Source organism: Polistes dominula, unplaced genomic scaffold, assembly GCF_049000335.1.
Source record: "Polistes dominula isolate Pdom_NZ unplaced genomic scaffold, Pdom_raw_medaka contig_21, whole genome shotgun sequence".
NCBI lineage: Eukaryota > Metazoa > Arthropoda > Insecta > Hymenoptera > Vespidae > Polistes > Polistes dominula.
Genome location: NW_028301061.1, coordinates 464,227 through 489,173, shown reverse-complemented (window position 1 = coordinate 489,173; position 24,947 = coordinate 464,227). Strand labels below are relative to the sequence as shown.

The window sequence follows — 24,947 nt, the reverse complement described above, 5'->3', positions numbered from 1 at the left end:
CACCTCATTTCTCTCTCTCTCTCTCATTCTATCCTTCCTTTCATCCTTTTTATTTAGGTTCGCTCTCGCGAAATAGAACCGTTCCAGGCCATTTCAGGGCCTGAAATAATCTTCTCGTAGTCGTCGCGTGTCAATGGGCCGTTCAAGTCAGAGTAAAACCATTTAAGTTTGAACCCTTTTTACAAAGTACTCAAAGGACTGCACACAATAATAATCTTTGAGAAATTGAAATTTTTTTTGTTTTTGTTTTCTTCTTCTGACAATTTTAATTAAAAAATTATTTCATTCGTATATCAATGAGAGTACCTTTTCAATGATTATAATTGAATCTTACCTCTAGGTAACCAACAGGACCATTGAAAGGATAATCGCCAAGGCGACGTTCCTCGTCCAAAAATTTTCCAGCTTTTCCATTGACTGGTGGACAGAAGAGGCCATAATTGAAGCTCTCCTTCAGCTCCTGCAAAGTATTTCCATGTTGAATTTTATTTTTAAAACTCGTGTTCCAATGTTACGATAACATTTTTATATTTTTTTTTCTTCTTTTTTCTTTTTTTTTCCAAATTCATTTAATGAACACACCCACCACCTATTTTTCCACATTTATTACGCATGCATTGTTTTTTTTTAACTAATTTATTTATTTATTTATTTATTTATCGTATGCACATCGATCATGCGTACCTACTACACATAATTATTTGTAATACACAAACATACTAATCGTTTTTTAACAACAACAACAAAAAATATAATATTTTTTCAATTTGCACGAATATTCAATCGAATGATAAATTATTATTATTATTATTATTATTATTTATGGTTCACTCAAAAATAAAATAATATAGAAGAAGCATATTTATTCAATCATTCGTAATATTTTTTTGCTAGTTATTACGAAATAAAAATGTACAAAGAGATGAATGAAAGGTTGACGAGGCCAATCGTAGGAATTTAAAAAGAGATTAATCATATTCTCCCACCCTCACCCTCCCTCCTACCTCCCACCTACCCCTAGGACTCACATCAGTTTCGTTCGAAATCTCTTGAAATTTCGTTTGATATTTCTTCTTCTTCTTCTTCTTTTTATTTTTTGTCTCCTTCATCACTTTCCCACTTTATTCTCGTTCGATGCATATTCAAAAATTCCAAGTATAAAAAGAGCACAAAACCGTATTTGTAATTCACCTTTTACAAAACTGCCAGCGTCGTCGTCGTAGTCGTCGTCGTAGTCGTCGTCGTAGTCTCTTCGTAGCTACGTAGAAAACTTTATCGATTTTGTAATTAGACTACCCAATGACGATGTAGGATATAGGTATCATCGATATATATTTTCAACAAATATATTCTATTACCAACCTTATATCATTTTCATATAATTAAACATCATTCATTTTAACTAACGAACAAAATAATGTTTATTTAATTACATTTAATCACAAATTGTCACGTGAACTAAAAAAGAAAAAAAAGGCTACGAGTTTTCTTAATTATTTTCTAAATAAATTCTATACTTTGTAAAAATATTGTTAAAGTTCTAAATACAACAAAGTTAGATTGTTTTACCATTAAAAATATTTCCAAAGAGAAATGTTTGACTCACATCCTACAATTAAAAATCAATTATAATAATATTAAGATAATTGATTATTTATTATCATAAATATTTAATCTTATCAAAAACAATTCTATATAACATTTACACATTAAAATATACACTTATGTACAGATATTATATAAAAAAAAAAAAGAACTAAAAAAAAAGAGACAACATGTGTTATGTATCAAGGGCATGTATTATCGCCATACGCCACGTTTACCGTAACAAAAGGTCTTCCAAAGTAAAAAGAAAGAAAAATCCAAGGGGAGGGGGAGAGGTAGGGGGTTGGAGGGATTCACCCGACAATCATGGGCAACAATAGCGAAGAGTGGAAGACGTGCCAAATTAAAGGCCTCGAACGAAAGTGGCGATGCACGAGTCTGACTTCCCGTTTAAACTCATACCCCCTTTCTTCCCCCTCCCCACTCCCACCCAACCCCCACACGATGTGTCGGTCGTGAAAGGGGTGTGGCTGAGAAAATGGTCCGTTAAAAGAAACGAGAGGAGGAACGAAATATTACAGCAAAAGGGTTGCCATTAAAAGGGTTGGACACCTACGACGAAAACAAAACCAATGATGAAAATAAAAATAAAAACCCTTGAACGTTTTATTAAATAAATGTTAGTTTTTATTAAATTATTTCAAATCGCACACATTTTTCTAATTAATTTTAATTATTTATGGTTTTGTTTTCGTGAGAAATGTAATTTAAAAAAAATTATTTTTAAAGGTTTTCTTTTCTTCCTTTTTTATCTTTTTTTGAAAGAAAGAAGATGGGGGGGGGGTGTGTGTGTGTAAAGTTTGGTTTTTGTTTTGTTTGAAAAGAACTTTTCTTAACGATGATTCGTTAGAAACTATTAGAAGAACGGGGGATGATAGGATAGACAACTATTGCAAAATGAGATCTGTGATTTGAGAGAAAGGTTATTTTTTTTTTTTTTTGTAAACGAGGGTTGTAACAGGGGGATGGATAGTAGGATAGAAGTTTAATCATCGTGGTTGAGAGAGAAAAAGGAGGACAACGCGTTTTCTTCTCCTGGACGTTCGTTAAATTCCTGCAAACCTTAACGAACTCCTTCTTCTATTTTTTTTTGTTCTTTTTCTTTTTCTTTCTACTCTCTCACACTAAATGTAAGTTAAACAACGTAACTGTGCAAACAGTGACGTCTCCGCAGAATTTCTGTTTTTTTTTTTTTTTTTTTTTTTCAAATGTCCACCATAAGTATTAAAGGCTAGAGAATTGCGACGAGAAAAAGTTGAAGACAAAAAGACAAAGAAGAAGATAGAAGAAGACCCTATTTTTTTTTTTTTTTTTTTTTTTTTTATACTTCTTCCACTAAAAGATAAGAAAGAGGAGTTGAGATAATAAAAGGACATTGAAGAGGATGGGTAAATGTTGACTTCGTCAGGTACATTTAATGATGCTGTTCTTCTCTCTCTCTCTCTCTGTCTCTTATTCAACATCTTTGTCTTTCTTTCACACTTTTTAAGTGAACTTAAAACAAACGTAAATAACATTTTATTCCCGATTGCATTTTATCTGCATTACAGATCTTCTCAGAAATTGAAAGAAGATTTATTTTATTTATTTATTTATTTATTTTTAATACCCTGCTGCAAATAAATCTTCATGATAAAATTGCAAAAAAAAAAAAAAAGAAGAAGATACAATTGTCAGATAAATCAGATAATTCAAATAGAAATTTATCTCGTTAATGCACGTGGGTTTATAAATGATGATTATCTTCTTATCTTAATATATATAAATCACGTGTCACGTTGTTTGTCCGCAATGGACTCCTAAACTACTGAACCAATTTTAATCAAATTTTGCACAATGTGTGCAGTTTTATTCAACTTGAAAGATAGAATAATTTATATTTCAATTTATTAAATAAAAGATATTAAGTAAAAGATAATTCGTTGTATTGGACTGATTGTGAACCACAGCAACGTGTGACGAGGCACCCTTATTAAAAATAAAAATAAAAACAAAAAAAGAAAAAAAAGAAATGAAAAAAATTTGATTTGCCTTTCAACACAATCAAACGACCATCTCTTTATCTTTCTCTTTTCTTATACTTTTTATGGTAAATAAAGACATTAATATGTCCCTACCATCGAATTGAAGCATCTACTTGGTACTCGAGAACGGTAGCAGCAAAAACGATGGTATACCTGCCAAACCGGCGCTCCTACTCTAATTAGTGTCCCGTAATTGCTTCATAAAGTCTTTAGAAGCGACATAATCGCACACCCAACTAACGCTTCTTACTCTCTCTCTCTCTCTCTCTCTGTCTCTTTTTAACACTCAGATTTATCTATCTCTTTCTTACACTCGTTACGAATTAAAAAAGATTCCCCCCTACCATTTATACCATTACACAAAAGACTTATTTCAATTTTAATTTACAAAATTGTTGACTACTCAATTACAATTTTATGAATTACAAATCATAATCAAAACTTTCTATAATATTTTTATGTAAAAAAAAAAAAAAGAAAAATTAGATAAAACCCCAAAAAAGACAGACCTACGAATTTCCCCTGGTTGATTACATCACACGTGCGTAGTGTTACACAATGACGAGTGTTACGCCTCGAAAGAATCTTAAAAGAATAAGACAAAAATAAGAAAAAAAAAAATAAGAAAAAAAACGTATATAAAATACGTGCCCATGATGCTGCAACACTGAGATTCATGATGATTTCTTTTTCTTCTACTTCTTCTTCGTCTTCTTCTTCTTTTACCCAGCATGCATTAACAAAACGAAACCAAACGAAACAGTTGTACGTAAAACTCTACATATGTGTAGTTTCAACCCATACACGTTTAAATATATATATATGTATGTAAGTAAGAAGACGAGAGTACATCTTTGGAGTGAAAGTTGATCTTGCTGAACATGCTTTTCCACACACACACTCATATATATATATATGTATAAAATCTATGTAATCTTTTCCTCCCTCACTCCCTCCCCATTCACTCCCACCAATTCACTCGCTCATTCATATTACGAGTCGTACAAACTCGTACGTTTCAATGACGTTTATATTACACATGAATATTTGTTTAAATATCCATTCACACACATTCATCAAAAACATTAAATAAAAAAGAAACAAAAATGGATCTTTAAATTAAGGGAAAGAAAACCTTAGATTTTTCTTTCTATTTATTTTTATCCTAATCAAGTTTAGAACGAAACTAATGGCACCTCCCACCCCCCCCCCGCCCACCGCCGACTGTTCGTTCAGCAGCTCGTTTTAACGAACGTTGGGTAGCATGGGTGCAAATGCAACGAGCTGTAAAATGCATTTATGTATGAGGGAACGTCTCGTACGGTGATCGAAGAAGCGGGAGGGGGAGGAAAGGGAGGAAAGAGGGAGAGAAGCCTACTCTCTCGTCCGTTATACTTGCATCTCTTACACTGCAAAATTCTCATCTACATATGTATGCACATAATGCCCACGTGACACTTTTTTCTTATAGAATAAAAAAAAAAAAAAAAAGAGAAAAAAAAAGAAAATGAAAAAGATTAGAAAATGTTACACGTGAGAATAGTACGATAAGTAAATTATTTTAACACTTATTTCACAATGCTGATTTTTGAATAATTTTATTTTGAAAATGTTAGAAAGAAGTTTAGGATTTAGTTTACAATAAAAATAAAAAAAAAAATAAAATAGGGTATTATATTTCAATATTTATAACTTCAGTAAGTAAATTATTTTAACAATTTTTTTATATGCTAATTTTTGAATAATTTTATTTCTAAAAAAACTTTAGAAATAATTTCTAGGATTTATTTTACAGTAAAAACAAGAAAAAAATAGGGTATTATATTTCAATATTTATAACTCAAGTAAGTAAATTATTTTATCACTTATTTTATATGCTAATTTTTGAATAATTTTATTTCTAAAAAAACTTTAGAAATAATTTAGAATTTATTTTACAGTAAAAAAAAAAAAAAAAAAAACAAATAGGGTACATTATATTTCAATATTTATAACTCCTATAAATCATGTTACTTTTTCTATAATATATTTTTTGTTAGCTTGTAATATATATCTCGTTTTACAAAGAAAATATAAAAGATAGAGTGAAAGAGAAAGAGAGTAAGAGAGAGAGAGAGGAGGATAGGTAGTCCCTAAGTTAAACGGCGGAGACCCTTTAGTACGGCCCTGTATGGGAGAATAATGGTCGAACCGTGTCTCAATCGTACTTTATGGGATGTAATTGCGGTCTCTGGCAACAGGGCCCTCTCCTCGGCGCGATGTTAAGCTCGTGCGGACTCATGTGCCGCAAGTGCACCAACTATGTATATATGCGTATATATATATATATATATACACACATATAAAGAAAAGAAAAGGTTTGTGTCCTGGACCAGATGAAGAAGAAGAAGAAGAAGAAGAAGAAGAAGATGAAGATGATGAAGAAGAAGAAGAGAAAAGAGAAGCGTTACGATTTTAACTTTAGCAACGAAGCACGAAACGAGTTTTCGTCATCCTCCTGCACTTTATTACAAATTGTATTTTATTCCATTTTTTTTTTATTTTTTTTTTTTTTTAACAACATCCAGAGTCTAAATCGATAGTGTCAATAGTCACGAGAGTTCATCGACTTATTATCTTTGTCAATTAAAAATGTGTTAATCAACCCTCGTTGATTCTACAAAAGAAACTTTAGAAAGTAAAATCGAGACGAATGTTACAACGAAAATGTTTTTGAAAAAACTTTTGATACATCCTGTATATAAAGTTAGTAATATATATACATGTATATATTATATTATTACATCGAAACGATTTGATCTTTTAAATCGATCTAACAATCTCTGACGAGGAGGATTGAGGAGGATTCGTGAAGAGAAGGAAGGTAGGAAGGAAGGAAGGAAGGAAGGAAGAGGAATCGTTCGAAACCGGATACAAGGAAAATATCGATAAGTCGAAGGGGGAGAGAATGAACGAGGGTGAGAATTGGTATGGGTAAAAGGACGAAAGTGAAGATCACAAAGGTGAGTGGAATCACCCTCCTCACTGACTGGCTGGCTGCCTGGTTGGCTGGCTGGTTGGTTGGTTGGTTGGTTGGCTGGCTGGCTGGCTTGGTGCAACATCGGCGTTAAAGAGGAAATACGAGCCATAAACCTTCGATGTACGGTGCTATGGACCACATGAGGGAGAGAAAGAAAAGAAAAGAGAAAGAAAAAGAAACAAATAAAGGAATCGAGAAAAAGGGGGACAACCGAGAATACAAAATCGAATTGCTGTGTACTCTTAAAAAAAAAAAAAAGCAGTTTTAAAGTTTAACAACCATGTCTTTCGACTTACGCTGACACACACATACATACACCATACACATAAACCAAAGTAAAATTCCTTTTCGATCGAGCTTGATAATCTTCTTCTTCTTCTTCTTCTTATCCTCTTTTTATTTTATTTTTTTTTTTATTATTTTTTGTTAAAGCCACTTTCATTTTTTGTTATTCTTTTACAATTTCCGTTTGCGTGTGCCGTCCACGGATGACAACGTCACACAGCGCCTCCAGCATCATCTTCTTCTTCTTCTTCTTCTTCTTCTACTTTTGATTTTTATTTATTTTTATTTTTATTATTCGATGTATCGAAGAAATAAGAAAATATTCACTTTTACACTATTCTACAATAGATGATACTTTTTTGACACAGCTTACATTTAACAAACGTTCATTCAGTGTTTGATAATCGAAGCACGCCTTTAAATATTTTTTTTTTTTTTTTTTTTTTACAAGGAAATCTTTAAATCTACCTGAATTTTGTCTAACTTCCGGTTGTCTTCTCAGATTTCTATCATTTTTTTTCTCAAGAGAGAGAGAGAGAGAGAGAGAGAGTGGGGGAACAAGACGATCATCACGTGCATACAACACATTTGTACATTTATTTTTCAACTTCCTCTCGTCGTCGTGCAAGTTTTCATAGTCCCTACCCCAATCATCCTTCATCCTGTTACTTCGAGGTAAAAAATAAAAATAAAAAGGGAGGAAGAAGGGAGAAAGATAGAAAGATAGAATAGAATGAAAGAAAAGGTAAAGAGATGAAGTCATCGAGTTCGTCGGTCTCGAATACGATTCGTTCGATTCCAAGAATCCTTAGGTACTTTACCACGAAAGATTATGCCTTCGTGTAGAATGTAATGATTACCATAGCGATTGCATCATCGACACAACCCGTAAGGAAAGTTACACACACACACACACACACACACACACATACGCATACTACAGATGCAAACTCTTGTTTAACGAAAATGAACAAAAAGAAAGTATTTGGGGGAAAGTTTCGTCACTTGGAATAATTACTAATCAATTTTTTTTTGTTTAAATGTATGCGATGTTTAAGTTAAAAAAAGATTTAGTTTATCCTTGACACTATGATCATTCGAATAAATCTAGCCAAAATCTTTCTAGCCCCTTGCATAGATGCATATGCACATCATTTGCATAACAACAAAATACGTACAGTTATACGTGTCACGTTTTTTGTCCGCAATGGATTCCTAAACAACTGAACCAATTTTAATCAAATTTTGCATACTGTATGCAGTTTTATCCAACTTGAAAGATAGGATAGTTTATATCATTCTAACAGATGGCGGTATAAGGTAATTCGTTGCTGATTTTGAGCCACAGCAACGCGTGATGGGGCACCCCTATTAAAAATAAAAATAATTAAAATTAAATACTTTCCGAGCTATTAAAAAATGACTGATGCAAGTATAAACAACAACAAAATTATTATAAAAATGTCTAAAAACGTTTAGTTATTTCGCGTAAAATCTAATCAACTAAATTATACAATTTAATGCCAACATAAAAAGATATTCGCGTGTGCCGTGATGATAGGTAAATATATATATATATTTATATATGTATATATATGTATGTATATGTCCTGAGTGAATAAGAAAACAGTCATGCCGATCTTCCTTGAGCATTGCCAAGACTTTAGAATGCAAATTGAACGCTGCGAATCCTTGCCTCTCTGCTTGTACCTTAGGGACAGAATCTGCTTAGGTGGCTATGGACAGTCGATGGTATGCCAGACCTCTCTTATATGTGTCTTAGTTTGTATGTGTATACTTTTCTCTCTCTCTCTCTCTCTCTCTCTATCTCTCTCTATCTTTTTCTTATGTATATATCTATGCACGTTTATGCATCGTCTTGGTCGACCTACAGTGGCGTAGAAACTAACTAAATTCTCTTCTTCCTTTTTTTCACCAATTTTATTCACCAAACTTTGTATCATAAGATAATTAAACAGGTAAAACAAATCAGAACATTGTTTTAATCCTGTAAAACGTTTTGTTCTTTCATTAAGACTTCTTCAACTATGAAATACCAAAATTACTAAACTTTAAAAATGCATAGTTCATCGAAACTCTAATTCATTGTCTACTACTTCATTTTTTTAGACTTGCACTGTATTATATATATATATATATATGTATATGAGATGATTAGATTGAATTACAATGATGTAACATTTCTAAAACATTGTCCTAACATTTTTATCAATTTTATTTATAATCGTTACGCCATTGTTAATGCGCAGAATGCAATAGAAAGAGAGTATGTGTATAGTCAATACACAACTATAAATGTAAATCTGTATTTATATAAGAGAGTAAAAGAGTAACTAAGAGAAAGAAAGAAAGAGAGAGAGAAAGAGAGAGAGAGGGAGGGGGAGGGAGATTCTCAGGTCACACGATAATGACCTTATTACAGGAATTATGGGTTTCCAGCTTGGAAAGGGCCGCTAGGGAGTCTCCTGAACGTTTTACTTTTGCTTAGAGGAACTCGGAGACCGAGTCATCGGACTTGGTTGGTTCCGGTTTACACTTTTGTTCCTAGAACGACAAATAAATGTCAATACAAAATGTTCCTATATCTGATAATTAACAATAATTACAATTTATGCTAATTAATTTGTAAATTTAACATCAACTAGGAAAGTTAGGAGAACGAGTAGGTAATCGAGACTGGTTCCGGTTTACACTTTCGTTCCTAGAACTTCATGAACGATCTGTGCTTCCAGAGCGGGAGGATTTAAAGTAAAAAAAAAAAAAAAAAAAAAAAAAAAATGGAGAACCGGTAGAACGTTCTTCCTTACAACTACTCGAAGTCTTCTTCTGTTTTAACGAAACGACGTTGAAAGTGGATTTGCGAGATAGTACTAAGTCCAATCAACCTCCTTCTTCTTCTTCTTCTTTTTATTCTTCTTTCGTACGGTGACGTTCATTTCTAGAATTAATTTCTCTACCTACTCTCTTTAATCGGGGGTTAATAACGGAACTAGTTTATAAATAGAGAGAAAGAGAGTATCATTTAAATTATTACCCATGTCCTTTCTTATCCTCCTACCCTCCCCCCCCTACTTCTCACCTCCCCCCCACAATTAGATTCATAAACTGTAGTAGAATTTCAACGTTTTAATGGGCAAACTAAACTAACCATTTCTATCACTTTATTCTAACATTTAAACTAGCTCGATATTATTTCAAACAAATGTATGATCAATGTGTATGTATGTGTGTGTGTGTGTGGGTTGGTAACATTTTGAATCTTGCCACGTAAATGGTAAAAGACATTTTATTTAGATGAAAGTATTCGTTGTCGTTAAATTTGTCGTAGAGGAACCTCAGTCAGCTTTTACAGTGTAACTCAATTTTCTCGATCGCGGAATCGAATCTGGGCGTTGAGGTTCTGCCTGGTAATTGGCAATCAATTCTGGAAGCAGTTGGTCCATACGTGACGAACGGTATTTCCTGATTGATTGATTGATCGATCGATCGATCAATCGAGCGATCGTTCTATCGATTTTCCCTTTCATCCAATATTTCCCAAAGATCGAGAGTTCCCATAATACCACCACACCCCTTCTTACTTTACTTCCTTCTCTAACTTTTCTGTACTTTTCTCTCGACGAATTGATTCGATTTAACATTGACGTGAAAAATAATACAAACGATACATATTTATTTAACGTGAAACATAAAACATTTTTATGATTTATTTGACAATATTTCTTTCAAATTGTATTGACAGAAGAATAAAAAGAAGAGGAAGAAAAAAAGATAAAAAAAAAAACCAATTCCACAGCAAGGCAACATTTTGCAATTTCCCAAAACGAATCTCGGTCAATTGGTCGTCCTAAAAAGGTTTCCAAATAATATTCAAAAAATCAATTACCTTTATTTTTAAATCTTTGAGGGCCTAGTGGGATTAAAAGTGTCCCCCCCCCCACCTTTTTGATACACCGTAATGCACGATGGAACATTTTTAGTCCCACCTCGAAATATTATTGCAATAACTAAACATGCTCATAAGTTTATATTTCGTCTTATTTACGCAAAACAATTGATTATTAATATTTTTACATTATGTAATACCTTTATTAATAAAAAAAAATATACAAATTTGGTTTCAATTAAAACTTAATCAAATTTCTCTGTGCAACATAGAGCTATTTTATGCTGCAAAGATTTAAAACACCTAAAACACTGATCGAAAGATTAACTTGTAATAAATTTAATAGAATTTTAAAATGAAAAAAAAAAAAAGGAAAACTACTACTCTCTTGACCCAAGGTTAGAAAACTGGTCTTATTCACCAACCAAAACTGTAGTTAAGTGCATTCACATAACTATAATTCGTAATACGGTATCATACTCGAAAGGTAGAACCGATTTTCGTCGTGTCTCGTGACTTGGATTACAGTGGCGAGGTGCTGGTGCTCGTACGATTTCTTAAAGACAAGAGTTAAGAAGAAGAAGAAGGAGAGGAAGATAGTAACTGTTAGAGGAAGAGGTGAGGTGAAGGGGTTGCCGAGGGATAAAGGGAAGAAAGAAGAGAGGAGGAGAGGAGGAGAAGGGGAGGGCTATGTACAAGGAATTCATGAATACGAGATTGCACTCGGAGAGCCCCGGGTAAATGGCTTGCTGTGGATGCTGGCTACTCTTCTTCTTCTTCTTCTTCTTCTTGGGTTGAAAGACTTAGTTCAGAGAAAGAGAAAAAGAAAAGAAAAAAAAGCAAAAAAAAAAAAGGATTTAAAAAGAGAACTTTTAACATATCTTTCTCCCTTATATACATACAAACATATATACAGAGACAGACTTACATAGTTAAGGGTGTTTTGTTCATTCTTACTTCCTTTTAGGAAAGAAAAAGTGTAGCTAATGATCGATTAAAATGAAGTAGTCATTTAACACAACCCAAGTGTTCAATGTTTAGTATAATTTGTCTATTTCCTTCTTTCCTAAGTCAGGCCATTTGAAAATGGCTCGAGGTAATGCAATAGGACATGATTGGCTAATGTTAGTAAGAAATTATTGTAATGACTTCGATACAATAATACAAATCAGACACTTTTTCCTTTAAGCTCTCTTCTCTTTTCTATTCAATCCAAACGAGATAATATTCTGTTTGCGTGTTTCTATATAAAATATAGGTATATATCCGGTTGTTGTAAATCATTTCTTGTTATTTTTTTATTTCTAAAGTTCTTCTTCAATGTAATTGGACTTAACTTTGTCGGAATTAGTGGAATTGACTTCTTCGAAAAATATCATTTCAAAGTATCTTCCTTCAGGGGATATGTGAAGATTAATATGCAACACGATCTTTAATAAAAAAAAAAATGCACATAATACTATTGTATCTTTGTATAAATAAAATAATAAATTAATTTGTTGAGTTAATTGAAATAAATTGAAAGAGTATCTTCTCCCTTCAGGGTGAAAGTGGAGTTAATATGCAACCCAATCTTAAATAAAAATAATTCATACTATTATTTACAATCCACATAATATTAAATGACACTGTATCTTTGTATAAATGAAATAATATATTTAATTGGTTGTGTTGATTTAAATAAAATTCAGTTGTATGTTAAAAGTTGAGTTATTCAAAGAGAAAAGATCATCGATCGATCGATCTCCATTCGATCTAGATATCCTCGTTGATCGATTAGGATGCTGAGGATAGAAATAAAAGAGAAAGAATGCTTGAAAGAATGACACATACATTTGTTCGATGTCTACTCAGCAAAAGGATTTGCTTATCCTGACAGTAAAGATCGTTTGTTCTTCCTCGCAAACTGTCCTTCTCCCCCTTTTCCATCATTTTATTATGTTGCAGTATTTCTCTTAGTTATACAGTACACTCTCTCCTACTATTACTACTACTACTACTACATTGAATAATTTCAAAGAATAAACGAACGAATCGATTCGTAAGCATTGATCATGGTCACGTACAACCAACCACGTGTATACAAGTTCTTAAATACGAGCTTTAGATCATCCCGCGATCGTTGAAAGCAAACATGAAACATACTAACGAATACAACTGAGTATAATAAATTGTTAGTTAATTGTACACAGATATATATATATATATACTACTCTCATGTATTTTATGATTTATGACGTATACATTAATAAAAAAAAAAAAAAAGAAAAGTTTTCTTGTTAACGAAACAAACATTTCATTTTAAAGGTTCATAGTTGACATCAAATTGTCACAAAATTATTCTACAATTTCAAATCACACACATATATCTTCTTTTTTTTTTTTTTAATTAAAAATACACGAGTCAAAGTATTATAGAAAATCTAATGAACAATTTCTCTTGAGATGTTTCATTTAAAAAATTTACCAATTGTTGAATAGTTTTAAAAAACATTTATCTTATTGTTTAGAATGAAAAGAAACAAACCAAGAATGGAAATCAATGGTGCATTGTTTCAATTTACATTGTAAGGATAAAATTAAATTAACAAAGTGAAATAATAATCTAAATCACGATATATGGGTGTAGGTACGTTTGTTTGTCACACGTCGTTGACCATATTTTATGGTTGTTGATTTTACTTTGAACTTCCTTGAAAAAGTATTCTTAACGCTTACTGACGAACTATAAAAGCGTAACTATTAAATAAAATAATGCGAGTTCCGGGTGGTAATTAAACAAAAAATCATTTCAATCATTTTCCTTAATCTGATTCTAATTAAAACAAGAAAATAATTAAATCAACTTTATGTTAACAATTATGAAGAAAATAACAAGATAACAACACATCCTATATTCTATCAAAAAAAAAAAAATAGTTGAATGCAAGTAAAAGTGCAGGACACACTTTTTATTTACGGGGGTAAACAAAAACAAAAAACAAAAAAAAATTCCCTATAGAAATAATCTAAAAGAACGATGAGAGAGATCTAAGGTGAAGGATGATCCAGGTTCACGATCATGGATCACAATGATCTTACACCCACGTATTACGCTCGAGGCTGAAACTTTCAAGATACAACAACAACTTCTACACACGATGGATTATTTATCCTCAAAGAGATACACACACACACACACACACACACACAAAGAAATCTTAAGTATATTCGTACTTTGTAGGATAGAAATAGAGAAGAAGGTAATACATACGCGTCAATGTGTACCGGTGCTAGGTACCGGTAATGCTCCTTGCACGGTTCCGGTCTGCACTTCTACTAACATATTTTAGTTGTGTTGTACGTTGTTATATCGAAATACGTGTACATTGATGGAGACCAGCCATTGTGTAATGATAAAGGATACCACAATTGCGAAGGTAATAACGTTATCGTTATCTGTCCTCAGATATTGATAGCTCGATAATAATATTCGTGTTAGAATCATGCTATTCCTATTTATGCTTTTATCTTTTTTTTTTATTTATTTATTTATTTCTTTCTTTCTTTCTTACGAGCTAATATTTAAACGATAAATATTCTCTATGTACATTATATTCTTATCAATCCTGATAAACGAGTTAATGTCGTAATAAAATATCTCTTTTTTAAGTGAAAAACTTCTTTAGAATGGGTGTTGATTTGAAAAAATGTAACGGAGCGGTAGGCGGCGGTGTAACAAAACAACGGGCGTCTATGAAACGGTTAAGATATTAAATAAGAATAAAAAAAGAGATGATTCGTATGTACGTGTGAATCAATACCTATATAAACTGATCAATAATTTTGTTCCAATTATTTAAAATAAAAATATATGTATGAAAGAGTTATTATTAAATTAATCGTTTCAATCAAATAATACTGCATTTAATTTTCAAAATTTTCATATATATATTATACATGTAAGTGAAATGTTATATTTATAATTAAAATATATTTCATCGATTATTAAATTATTATTTCAATTAAATTGAATAAATATTTATATAATCGATAAAATTCATATATTTGACGAATTAATATTTAATATTGAATGAAGTAGAATTGTTGAATTAAAATGCAGTATTAAAAATAGTAATAGTAATAGCAGCAGCAGCAGCAGCTATAGGAAACCTTTCGTTTACCTCTCTCAAATGAAACTGAAAGTCAGCACGAAGCAAGACGGTAGGAAAATAGGACGAGTCAACACTGTGTTTGACCTCGATCGAGGACACACACTCGCGTTCTCGAAGTCTTACGAGTACTATAACCACAAGTATAGTAAATAAGAGAGACGACGTGTTTTAACATATTCTGACGTAATCAATAAGAAAAAAGAAAACTTTTTCCTACCAATGATAAAACAAACGACACTTTTTTCTTTTCTTATTTCGTCTTTACGAAAGAAAAACATTTGAGTGAACCATATTATTTCTTATTTATATTTTTGTTCATGCTTTATATTCGAATATGGATCTTCTTAAATCTATGGAGAGTAGTAGAGGTAAGGAGTAACATCTCTTATGGGAAGTGAAAAAGTGTCCAACGTTTTCTATAAATAACAGTTGAAAAATCTTCCAAAAGTGGCACTGGTCAACTTAGAAGGTATGGTATGAATGTAGCAATTGTAAACGAATTGAAGTATGCCGGAGTTATGTAATAATGTAATAAATATAACCTTAATATACAGAGATGTTACTCCTTACCTTTACTCTCCATAGTCTTCTTAAATAAAAAATAAAAAAAATAAAACATTTAAGACTTCATTATGCTAATAGCATGCAAGGTTTCATTATTTCTATCTATCAATAGGTTGTTTTAAATTGAAATATGCATAGACACATGTTGAATATACATGTATATGTAAAAATGTATGTAATACCAATTCGTACATCGATAATAATATGTAATTTTGTATTTACATATTAATGTACGAATGAGTTGTTAATTTTAAATCAAATTACAAATTTGTATGAATTGTAATAATCTGACAAATCTAATATCACTGTAAAAAAAAAAAAAAAAAAAAAAAAAAAACATCATCTACTAACATCAGTTCATGCGTAGTATATCAAAATGTTGTGTGTGTATAATAATTAAATATAATAATCATACACACGTTGTAATAATAATGAAAATAAAATAAAATATAAAAAAAAATAATAAAAGAAAGAGAAGAGGGATGATAAAATAATTTGTCGCATGCTATTAGTAATAGTGAAGACGTACCCTGTACCAAGTGGCCACCTGCGAGACGCATCGAAAGGGGTTGGAGAAGCGATGTTTAATCCGTACAACGGAGGGTGTAGGTAGGTGGTGGTGGTCGAATCAGGCCCGTTTTTGTGTAATATATATATAGATATATATATTTTTTGGTATATTTTTTTTTATTGGTTTTGGCGGACGTGTGTCACGTAGTACACGAGGGAGATACGTGGTCCCAACACACATATAGACGAGAGCACAGGTGAAGTAGTAGTAGAAGTAGAAGTAGAAGTAGTAGTAGTAGTAGTGGTAGTAGGTGATGGTGTAGTAGTAGTAGTAGTAGTAGTAGTAGTAGTAGTAGTAGTAGTGGTGGTGGTGGGTGTGGTAATGTGTTCACAGGCCCCGTGAAAGCGAGGCAAAAGCAAAAACAACAAACAACAAACAACAACACCACAGGTCAGAAAATAAATTAATAATTATTTATGTATGAATAATATTATACTTCGCAAATTGAATAATAGTGCATATATATATTTACGTTATTTCAAATAGTAGTGTAGTGACTAAAAAATATTGTATATATGTATAGATATTATATTTTATAGATATATATATATATATTTTGTTAATTAAATTCAAATGATATATTATAATTATGTATACATATATAAAATATTTGATTATGGTGAATATGCGTGTGTAAGGGAACCACGTGACGAGTTCGAAGAATTTCATTTATTAAAAATAGCTTTGTTAATGAAAATATATTAAATAATAATTAATGTGCATCGATCATCCAATGGATGACACAAATTTGGATCAGCGTGATAGCAACGTATCATTAAACTGCAAATGTTGCAAAAAAAAAAATAAAAACAAATTGATGGTAAAGATAAAATGCAAATTTTGACATGATATAATTTGAAATAATAGACAAAGAGAGAAAAAAGATATTCAAGAAAAGCATCGAACTCGTGTTCATGGTGTTATATATACTAAATATATAATGCGGATTATTTTCAAAGCAGAGTTTTTTTTTATCGAAGAAATGAAACGTGAACGAGCATCGATTATTTCATACAATTAAACCTCTCACGCGTGATTTTCTCTCTGTCACCTTTTTATTATCGAGTTTTAAAATCATTTAACTTGAATAAGCCGATTATCAAAAAAAAAAAAAAAGAAAAAGAAAATAAAAAGAAAAATCGAAGGAACGAAAATGACAACATCATCCCTTTCCATTTTTTTCTTTCTTTTTTTTTTTTTTTTTATCAAAGAAAGTATATTTTAGAAAACTTTGACCTCGACATTTATGGGTCGAACAAACTTTAAGCAAAAAATTAATAAAAAAAACCCGTGAGAGGATTAAGATGAAACGATGGTGGTTGGTGGTGGTAAAGGGAGGGGTTTTGTTTGAAGAAATTATTCCACTTTTAAGCTGATATAAATTTTGGAGCTGAACAACAAATGGAACAAATTTTCTAAAGGGATACAAGCTGCTTAATGTTTTTTTCTTATGTTTTTTTTTTTTTTTTTTTTTTAATATATATATATGTGGGAGGTAAACCATAAGATTATTATTATTATGGGGCTTTTGGTGCTGTACCTCCTATGTCCACGGAAGGCAAGCATGTGAGGACAGAAAAGACGTAACGCGTGAAAATCGTTGACAAAGAGGAATCATCAATCAAAAATAATTATAATGACAAGTAAAAAAAAAAATAAAATAGAAAAAATGAAAAATGAAATATGAAAGATCGACGATTGAATAGAAAAATATTTCTAAACATACTTATATATATAGAAATATATTAAACTAAATGATGATCGAAGGGATTACTGTAGTCAAACTCTGATACGCAGGTCAAATTTATTCTTAGGACAATTGACAGAACAACAAATTGTTCAATTTTTTAAGTTTGCTGTTTAAAAAAAAAAAACAGAAATTCTGATTCTGCATAGAGCAAAGTGACTTTCAGTAAACCCCACGAGGGCTTGGTACCAATAATAAAAACTAAAAGGAAACAAAAAATTGTATGGGATTTGAAAAAGAAGAGAAAGAGAAGGGGGTTAAAAAGAAAAGAAGAAAAAAGAAAAGAAATGAAAAGGAAAGACATACACAGGATGATTCCCTGCATATCCACGAGTCGTGGAACTCGTTATTACTCCCGCTGGCGGTGGTTAATTTCGCGCTCTCTGCAATTTCTCGAAATCGGCATGTAAAGTGCGCACAGCCCTTGCCAGTGATACAACATTGTATGCGCGCGCGCGAGTTTCTATTACAAGCGGATGAGCTATAGGTTTTAATAAGAACATCCTTGAAAATAAAACAACAAAATTTTCTACAAAAAAAAAAAAAAAAAAACCTCAAAGTATCTGACATCCTACTCCCATTTATGATTCTTCTTCTTCTTTTCGTTTGATTTTTTTTGTTAAATATATAAAAGATCTTTTCTTTCAACAGCTTCCTCTGATCGATAACGATCATGACTCTAGAAGAAAGATATTATGACGAAGATAATGGGATGATCAAGTTAGTAAAAAATGATTTTATATATTAGCCAAGTTCATTTCAAGAACATTCTTATACATTATCTTCCTGATAGAAAAGTTAGCTTGGTGGTTTCTTAAAGATGATGAACCCCTTTTTTTGCAGGTTAATAAAAAAAAAAAAAAAACGTTAAGATATCGAGAAGGGAATAAGGATAGTTCTTACCTTGGGTAAAGATGCCAGACATTGTTGCTTCACGTCCCAGACAAGCTGATCCTTAGGAAATTGAAGACACTTGCTAACGTAGAGTTCCGGTACGTGAACCCTAGCAAGAAGTACACCTTCCTCGACTGGTCCAGCCTCTGATACTGCAACACCACTGGCATCTTGATTCTGTTGCTGAGCTTGACCTTGGGATTGGCCAGCAACAGTGGCCTGAGGACTGGCCAGTTGTGATTGACCTGAACAAACGTTTCCTGTAGACTGTTGCTGCTGTTGCTGCTGTTGTTGTTGCTGCTGCTGCTGCTGTTGCTGCTGAGATTGTTGATTCGGTCCCGCCTCCATTGCGAGGACCTTCAGACGATTCCACGGTCACGGAATCACATCTGAAATTATCGAATAACCCTAACCTTTAGTTATACGAATTTTAAATATTCCTTGAATCAAAGGAATGAGGAAAGGTTCAAAGATCATTTTCTATTTCTAAACTGTGAAGTTAGAAAAAGAGATATACACGTTAAGAAGCGTGTAAACGCCATAAATGAAAGAGAGGAATCAAATTATATAACAATTTATAAGTAATAGTTCAATACTTTAATAGATGTTGATTATGGTATGCGGAAATGGTAGAGAATGCAACGCAAAGTTAAACGATAGAAAATCCAAAGATTTTCCCATGATCAGTGGGATCTCTTTTTCATGGAATGAACCCAAATAACACGAGTGGACTATCAATATCATATTTGTGTGTGTATGTGTGTGACAGTAAGTGAGATGAAATAAAAATAAATACATAAGAAACGCATAAGGAATTAAACGATCCCACCCTATGAATATTACAATCATGATAAAAATGGACAATGGTTATTACCTATCTCCTTCTTACACACTTAGGTATACTTACACATACAAAGAAATAGGAATAAAGACGTAAACGAGGCGATGTTGAGCTGTGCTATACGGGCCATTAGCTAAGACCAGACGCATATCCCATGTGAGATAGAATGAGGGACAAGGAAAAGGGAATATTCCTAGGTCCCATATTATAAGAATCAGAGAGAGAGCGAGAGAGAGAGAGAGAGAGAGAGAGAAAGTGTGAGGGAGATGGGTGTCACAAGACCGGAACTATAATCGTATAGTTGTCACTTTTGGTATGCAGATGGAAGAGTAGAACTGTGAAGTAAAAGGTAAAAGGTGCTATTGCAGTTGAAAAGAGGAAAATCTGAGTACTTTGTATTTTTTTTTTGTTTTTTTGTACATTTACTCTCAATAACCCATTTATACTTTCCAAGTCTTTTTATTATCATTGTCCTGTTCCTTTCTTTTTTAAGGGTAGTAATACGGGTAGTTATTATCACATCGGTTAGGTAGCAGCACTCTAAGTAACACATTTTCATAAATTAATTATAACATATGCAAAATCCTAACGAGTTTCAAGTTTTCGTAATGTACCTGTTATCTCTGTGTTAACGTCGATAGTTATCTTCCTTTTTATTATACACCTACGTATCTACCTTTACACGTGTTTGCTTATATGAGAACTTATCGAAAAGATGTTTAAACTATGATAAAAATAAGGATAATGATATTAGGGTTCGTATGTGTGTTCGTGTGTGGGAGAAAGAGAAAAAGAGAGAAAGAGAGAGAGAGAGAGAGAGGGAATGTCAGGGCCGTCCCTTAACCTTTGTCGTCCTTCGAACATCCTCCTCCCTCAACAAATGTCGTTGTCCTCTTACCAAGAAAACCTTACATAGCCTTGAACAATCTTTTTCAACAGTTTTAATTACGTTCGAATTAAGCTTACAGCCTGTTTAAAACAACGCCCACGCGAATTGCAAACTACCTGCCATTTCAAATCCTCAGGATCGTATCAAGACAATTATTTTTTTTCTCTCTATTCTATCAGCCATGTATAAAAACCCACCCCACACCCCAACCCCTATAAAATGAAGTTAGAGATTGGTGTTAAGATCTCACACGATACCATTCGAGTTTCTATCAAAAATTGCAAATATTTTTCTCAATTGTATAAGGGTTGCCATCAAGATGTTAGTAAGGGGAATTTAAAATTGTCTAAAATAAATGTTGAAAAATTCGTCTATCTTTTTCATGTTCGTTTAAAGAAATAAATTTTGTACATGATAAAATATAAATGTGGTTTGGGTGCTGAGATGGAATACGGATACGGCCCTGCTTAGGGTGTCCAGACAGAAAAATCGCAAAGTCTCTCTCCTCTCTCTCTCTCTCTCTTGCTATACTCGATGAGAGTAGTGTGCCACGAATAAGGGCCACCATAAAGACGGGTCATAAAACTATGATTTACTGCTTGTCATTGATGCGTTTGCTGTCCGTCCGTTAAGATCCTTCTCTCCAGTTCATCATCGTCTCCTGGGTTCGTTCCCTCTTATTATCTTTCTTATAACTCTTTCTTCTTTTGCATTCAACCTTCCTCGCGAAAAAAAAAATAAATAAATAAAAAATAACAAAAATAAAAGATAAGATTAAAACAATAATCGATTTCGTATTTAAATGTCAACTAATATCATTTGTAACACCATTTGTTTAACAAATTATTTTTCTTTAGATTGAGAAATACAAAAAAAAAGAAAGAAAATGTTTAATTCCTTAGGTTCCCCAGGTACTTTAGGTTTAATACTGAAACCTTTGCAAAGGTTTGTCCTTGAGTAGGCTTCTCGCAAGGGCTTCTTCATTCTTCATGCATTGTCCTCCAAGCATAAGTCATACATACATACACGTGCATACATGAAAATATATATATATATATATATACATATATATGGGATGTGGTCAGTGGGTTATTTAAAGTTTTAACGCAGTCAGAACTCATGGCAAGAAGAAGAAGAAGAAGAAGAAGAAGACGGTCGTGTTTAATGGTGTCTGCGGTTTCCCATCAAACTTCTCTCTCTCATAGTGTGTACCTGACATCTCGCACTTACCTTCTATATATTTTCTCTCTCTTTCTATTCTACTTGGTTCATGTATCGCCCTGCGGGAGTCTTTTAACCGATCTTCACCCTCTTCTTCTTCTTCTTCTTCTTCTTCTTCTACTTCTACTACTTCTACTTCTTCTTTTGGTTGCATTCAAATCGAATCTTTTGCTGCTTGGATATCCGTAAATTGATTTTTCTCGCTTTCCTCACCCTACCTTCGTTTATTACCACTACCAACAACCGGTTGGCCCTGCTGAACCTTTTAAAAACCCTCTCTCTCTCTCTCTCTCTCTCTCTATCTTTCTTCAAAGTTATTACCTATCACGTATACATCAAATATTCTCTTGCGAATTTTCGTACTTTTCAGGTAAACGATAAGAGAAATATTGGATGATAAATAATTGATCGAATCGAATAAAATGTTTGCTTCCATGTTGGTTTTTTTTTCTTTCTTTTACAGTAACAAATATATTTGATGATGAATTATTGATCGAATCGAGTTAAACCAGCCGTGTACTTTTTTTTTTAAATGTTGTCTAGTAGAAAATATTGTGAATATAACCCCCTGCTAAACGATTCTAATAATATTAATAATAATAATAATAATAATAATGTTGTAGGAGTAACAGACAGGAAAGTTGAAAGGAAATAGTAGTTTGTTCACGCACAGGGAAGACGAGTTTGTAATAGTTACGGTGACATATGTTACGCACGTGTAACGAGTTGGCTATAATTACGAACGAATGGAAAATACTGTTGCACACTAACAACTCCGTGTATGTTGCATTGCATTGTTGCATTGTGTTACTTGCATATATTCTCTTGCTCTTTCTTTCGAATTCACTAATGGACTCTAACATAATTGTAGAACACTCGGAAGTAAGAAATAAAAAAAAAAAAAAAATAAATAAATAAAAAAATACATTGACAAAAAAAGAAACAATCAATCTCATTGAATAATTTTTCTTTTATCCATCATATAAACATTCTAACGATCTGTTTAATTTTTTTCTCTCTTTCTTCTTTTTTTTTTTTTTCATTGAAAATGTCTGTTGTTAAACAACCACAAGTTTACTCTCTCTTTCTCTTTCATTTTTTTTTTTTAAATACTGGAATACAAAGAGGCTTCTCAGACGAAAGGTACACAAAGGTACAGGTAACTTACACCAACAGGAAATTCCCCATACCTTGGTCATCCGTTTTAGCACCTGTAACTACTACACGTTTAACACAATGCATGCATGCATGCTTGCATAGACCCACCAAAAAAAAAAATAAAAAACAGACTAGCTGTTGTCGATATGCAGCAGTAAAAAAAAAAAAACACAAAAAAAAAAAAAATATCAGAAAAGTAATAATAAATTCATCGTGTAAGCATTACGAAAGCAGTCGATGTATAAATAAACGAGGTCCTTTCGTGTTCTCTCTATCTTCATAAATAACTAATAGTCTTGTCTACGGGCTCACATATATACAACACACAAGCAAATACATCCCACATACATATATACCCACCCCCCCCCCCACGTCGTATCGATTTCATTCGAAGCTTTACGTTTGACTTTAAAAGCTAAGTCTACGTTAATAAGAGAAATAAAAGAAGAAAATAAAAAAGAAGAAGTAAGTTTGCAATTGGTTATTTTTTTTTTTTTTTTTTTTTCAATGTGAACACACCATAGAAAAAGTAAGAGAGAGAGAGAGAGAGATAGAGAGAGAGATGGTAGACAAACCTTGGTGAGATTCATTTGAATTTTTCATCCAACCAACCCCTCCCCCCCCCCTCCTTCCCACCTCCCCCATGCCATGCACAGACAAAAAAAGTTTCTCCAGACGCTAGTAAACTTCGTGTGCAAGCATACCTACATATGTGTGTGTGTGTGACTATGTAGAAAGAAAATTGATGAGGGTGTAGAAGAAGAAGATGGAAGGAAGGAAGGAAGGAAGGAAGGAAGAAGAAAAGTGTACGCCGCGTCTGTCTTGATCACTCTGCGAAACTCATATAAAGATCTTTAGAGCTATGTGTGGTGTGTGGTTCACGTATGTCTGGTAAAAAGGGACAGAGAAAGGAAGAAAAGAGTGAGAAAGGGATAGAGGAGGGGGGTAAGGTGAGGAACAAAAAAGGAACTTCGTCGTGTCGCGAGAGGGACGAAAGAATAACAAGCTGCATCACCCCCTTCCCACCCTCCCTCGACTCCTCTCAGCCCTTCATCTCTCCCTTTTCTCACGTCGATAACTTCCCTTTAAGGGTTGCAGCCATTCTCAAGGGAATGAGCTTTCGTTTCTTCACACATGTACCATTAATATATCTCTCTCTCTCTCTTTATTTCTTTTTTTCTCCCTCCCCCCCCCCCTCCCGTTCACTTTTAATATTACTCATAACTAAAATGTGTTTTTTTTGTCAGTTTTAAAGACAATCGTTCGATAAATCATTTGATTATTATTATTATTATTATTATTATTATTATTTATATATGTATATTATTGCAATGATCTTAGTTGACATATGAATAATATTCAACACGACGTTAATCGTTATCCTATCGGGTATATCATCTGCATGAACAAGCAACCGGACCATATTCAGAACACTATGAACATGAGTGAACGTGGGTGATCAGGATTGTCGTATGAATATTTGATGGGCTGATCTCCAAAGTAGCGTATGTGTATATACACTACTATAGTTACCTAACTGTATGCTCTATCTGTTCTAAGACATTTTATGAGCCCCAATATAGCAAAAGATTTATACACCTAATCTATATTTCATATTTTATCCTCTGTACAATAATTTAAAATGAGAAGACACCTATGTGCAATTAACTTCGATAATTAAATAAATAATAAAATAGTTCAAATGTATGTACACCAAGGTGACAATATTGAAAAGAAAAAAAAAACCACGAAGATTGTTAAAATGAAAAACTGCGAGAGAATAATTTGATATTACAAAAAAAAAAAAGAAAAAAAGGATTAAAAAGTGAATGACACGTCGAAGCACGTGTCGATGCCATTTACTGAGAGAGACTTACCCCACAAACGTTCAACGACCTCTGCAGCAGCTCAACCCTCCACCCAGGTTAACACACGATATCACCAACAGCACGGTCAGCCATTGCCAAAAACAACCCCCGGAAGTTGCACACACAGGACCCCCTCCCAAAATGCACCAACAACGCCGCCAAGGAGAGAGAGAGAGAGAGAGAGTGAGAGAGAGAGGGAT

The 24,947-nt window shown here is 32.7% G+C and overlaps 1 protein-coding gene across 10 annotated transcripts in view; it reads right to left on the bottom strand.

Annotated features, from left to right (window-relative positions):
• The window catches only part of Prosap (SH3 and multiple ankyrin repeat domains prosap), a 101,324-nt gene that overhangs the window by 16,567 nt on the left and 59,810 nt on the right, over positions 1–24,947 (bottom strand). For 4 of the 10 annotated variants that reach the window (XM_015328604.2, XM_015328610.2, XM_015328607.2 and 1 more), the window contains exons 3-4: positions 18,780–19,159; positions 335–460 (exon numbers count right to left, since the gene is read on the bottom strand). In XM_015328604.2, coding sequence (XP_015184090.2) covers positions 335–460; positions 18,780–19,118 — 465 coding nt within the window. In that variant the 5' untranslated portion in view covers positions 19,119–19,159. Of the gene's footprint in view, positions 1–334; positions 461–16,087; positions 16,108–18,778; positions 19,160–24,756; positions 24,914–24,947 lie in introns of those variants that run through there. The other 6 variants (XM_015328605.2, XM_089176229.1, XM_089176230.1 and 3 more) reach the window with 3 other exon arrangements.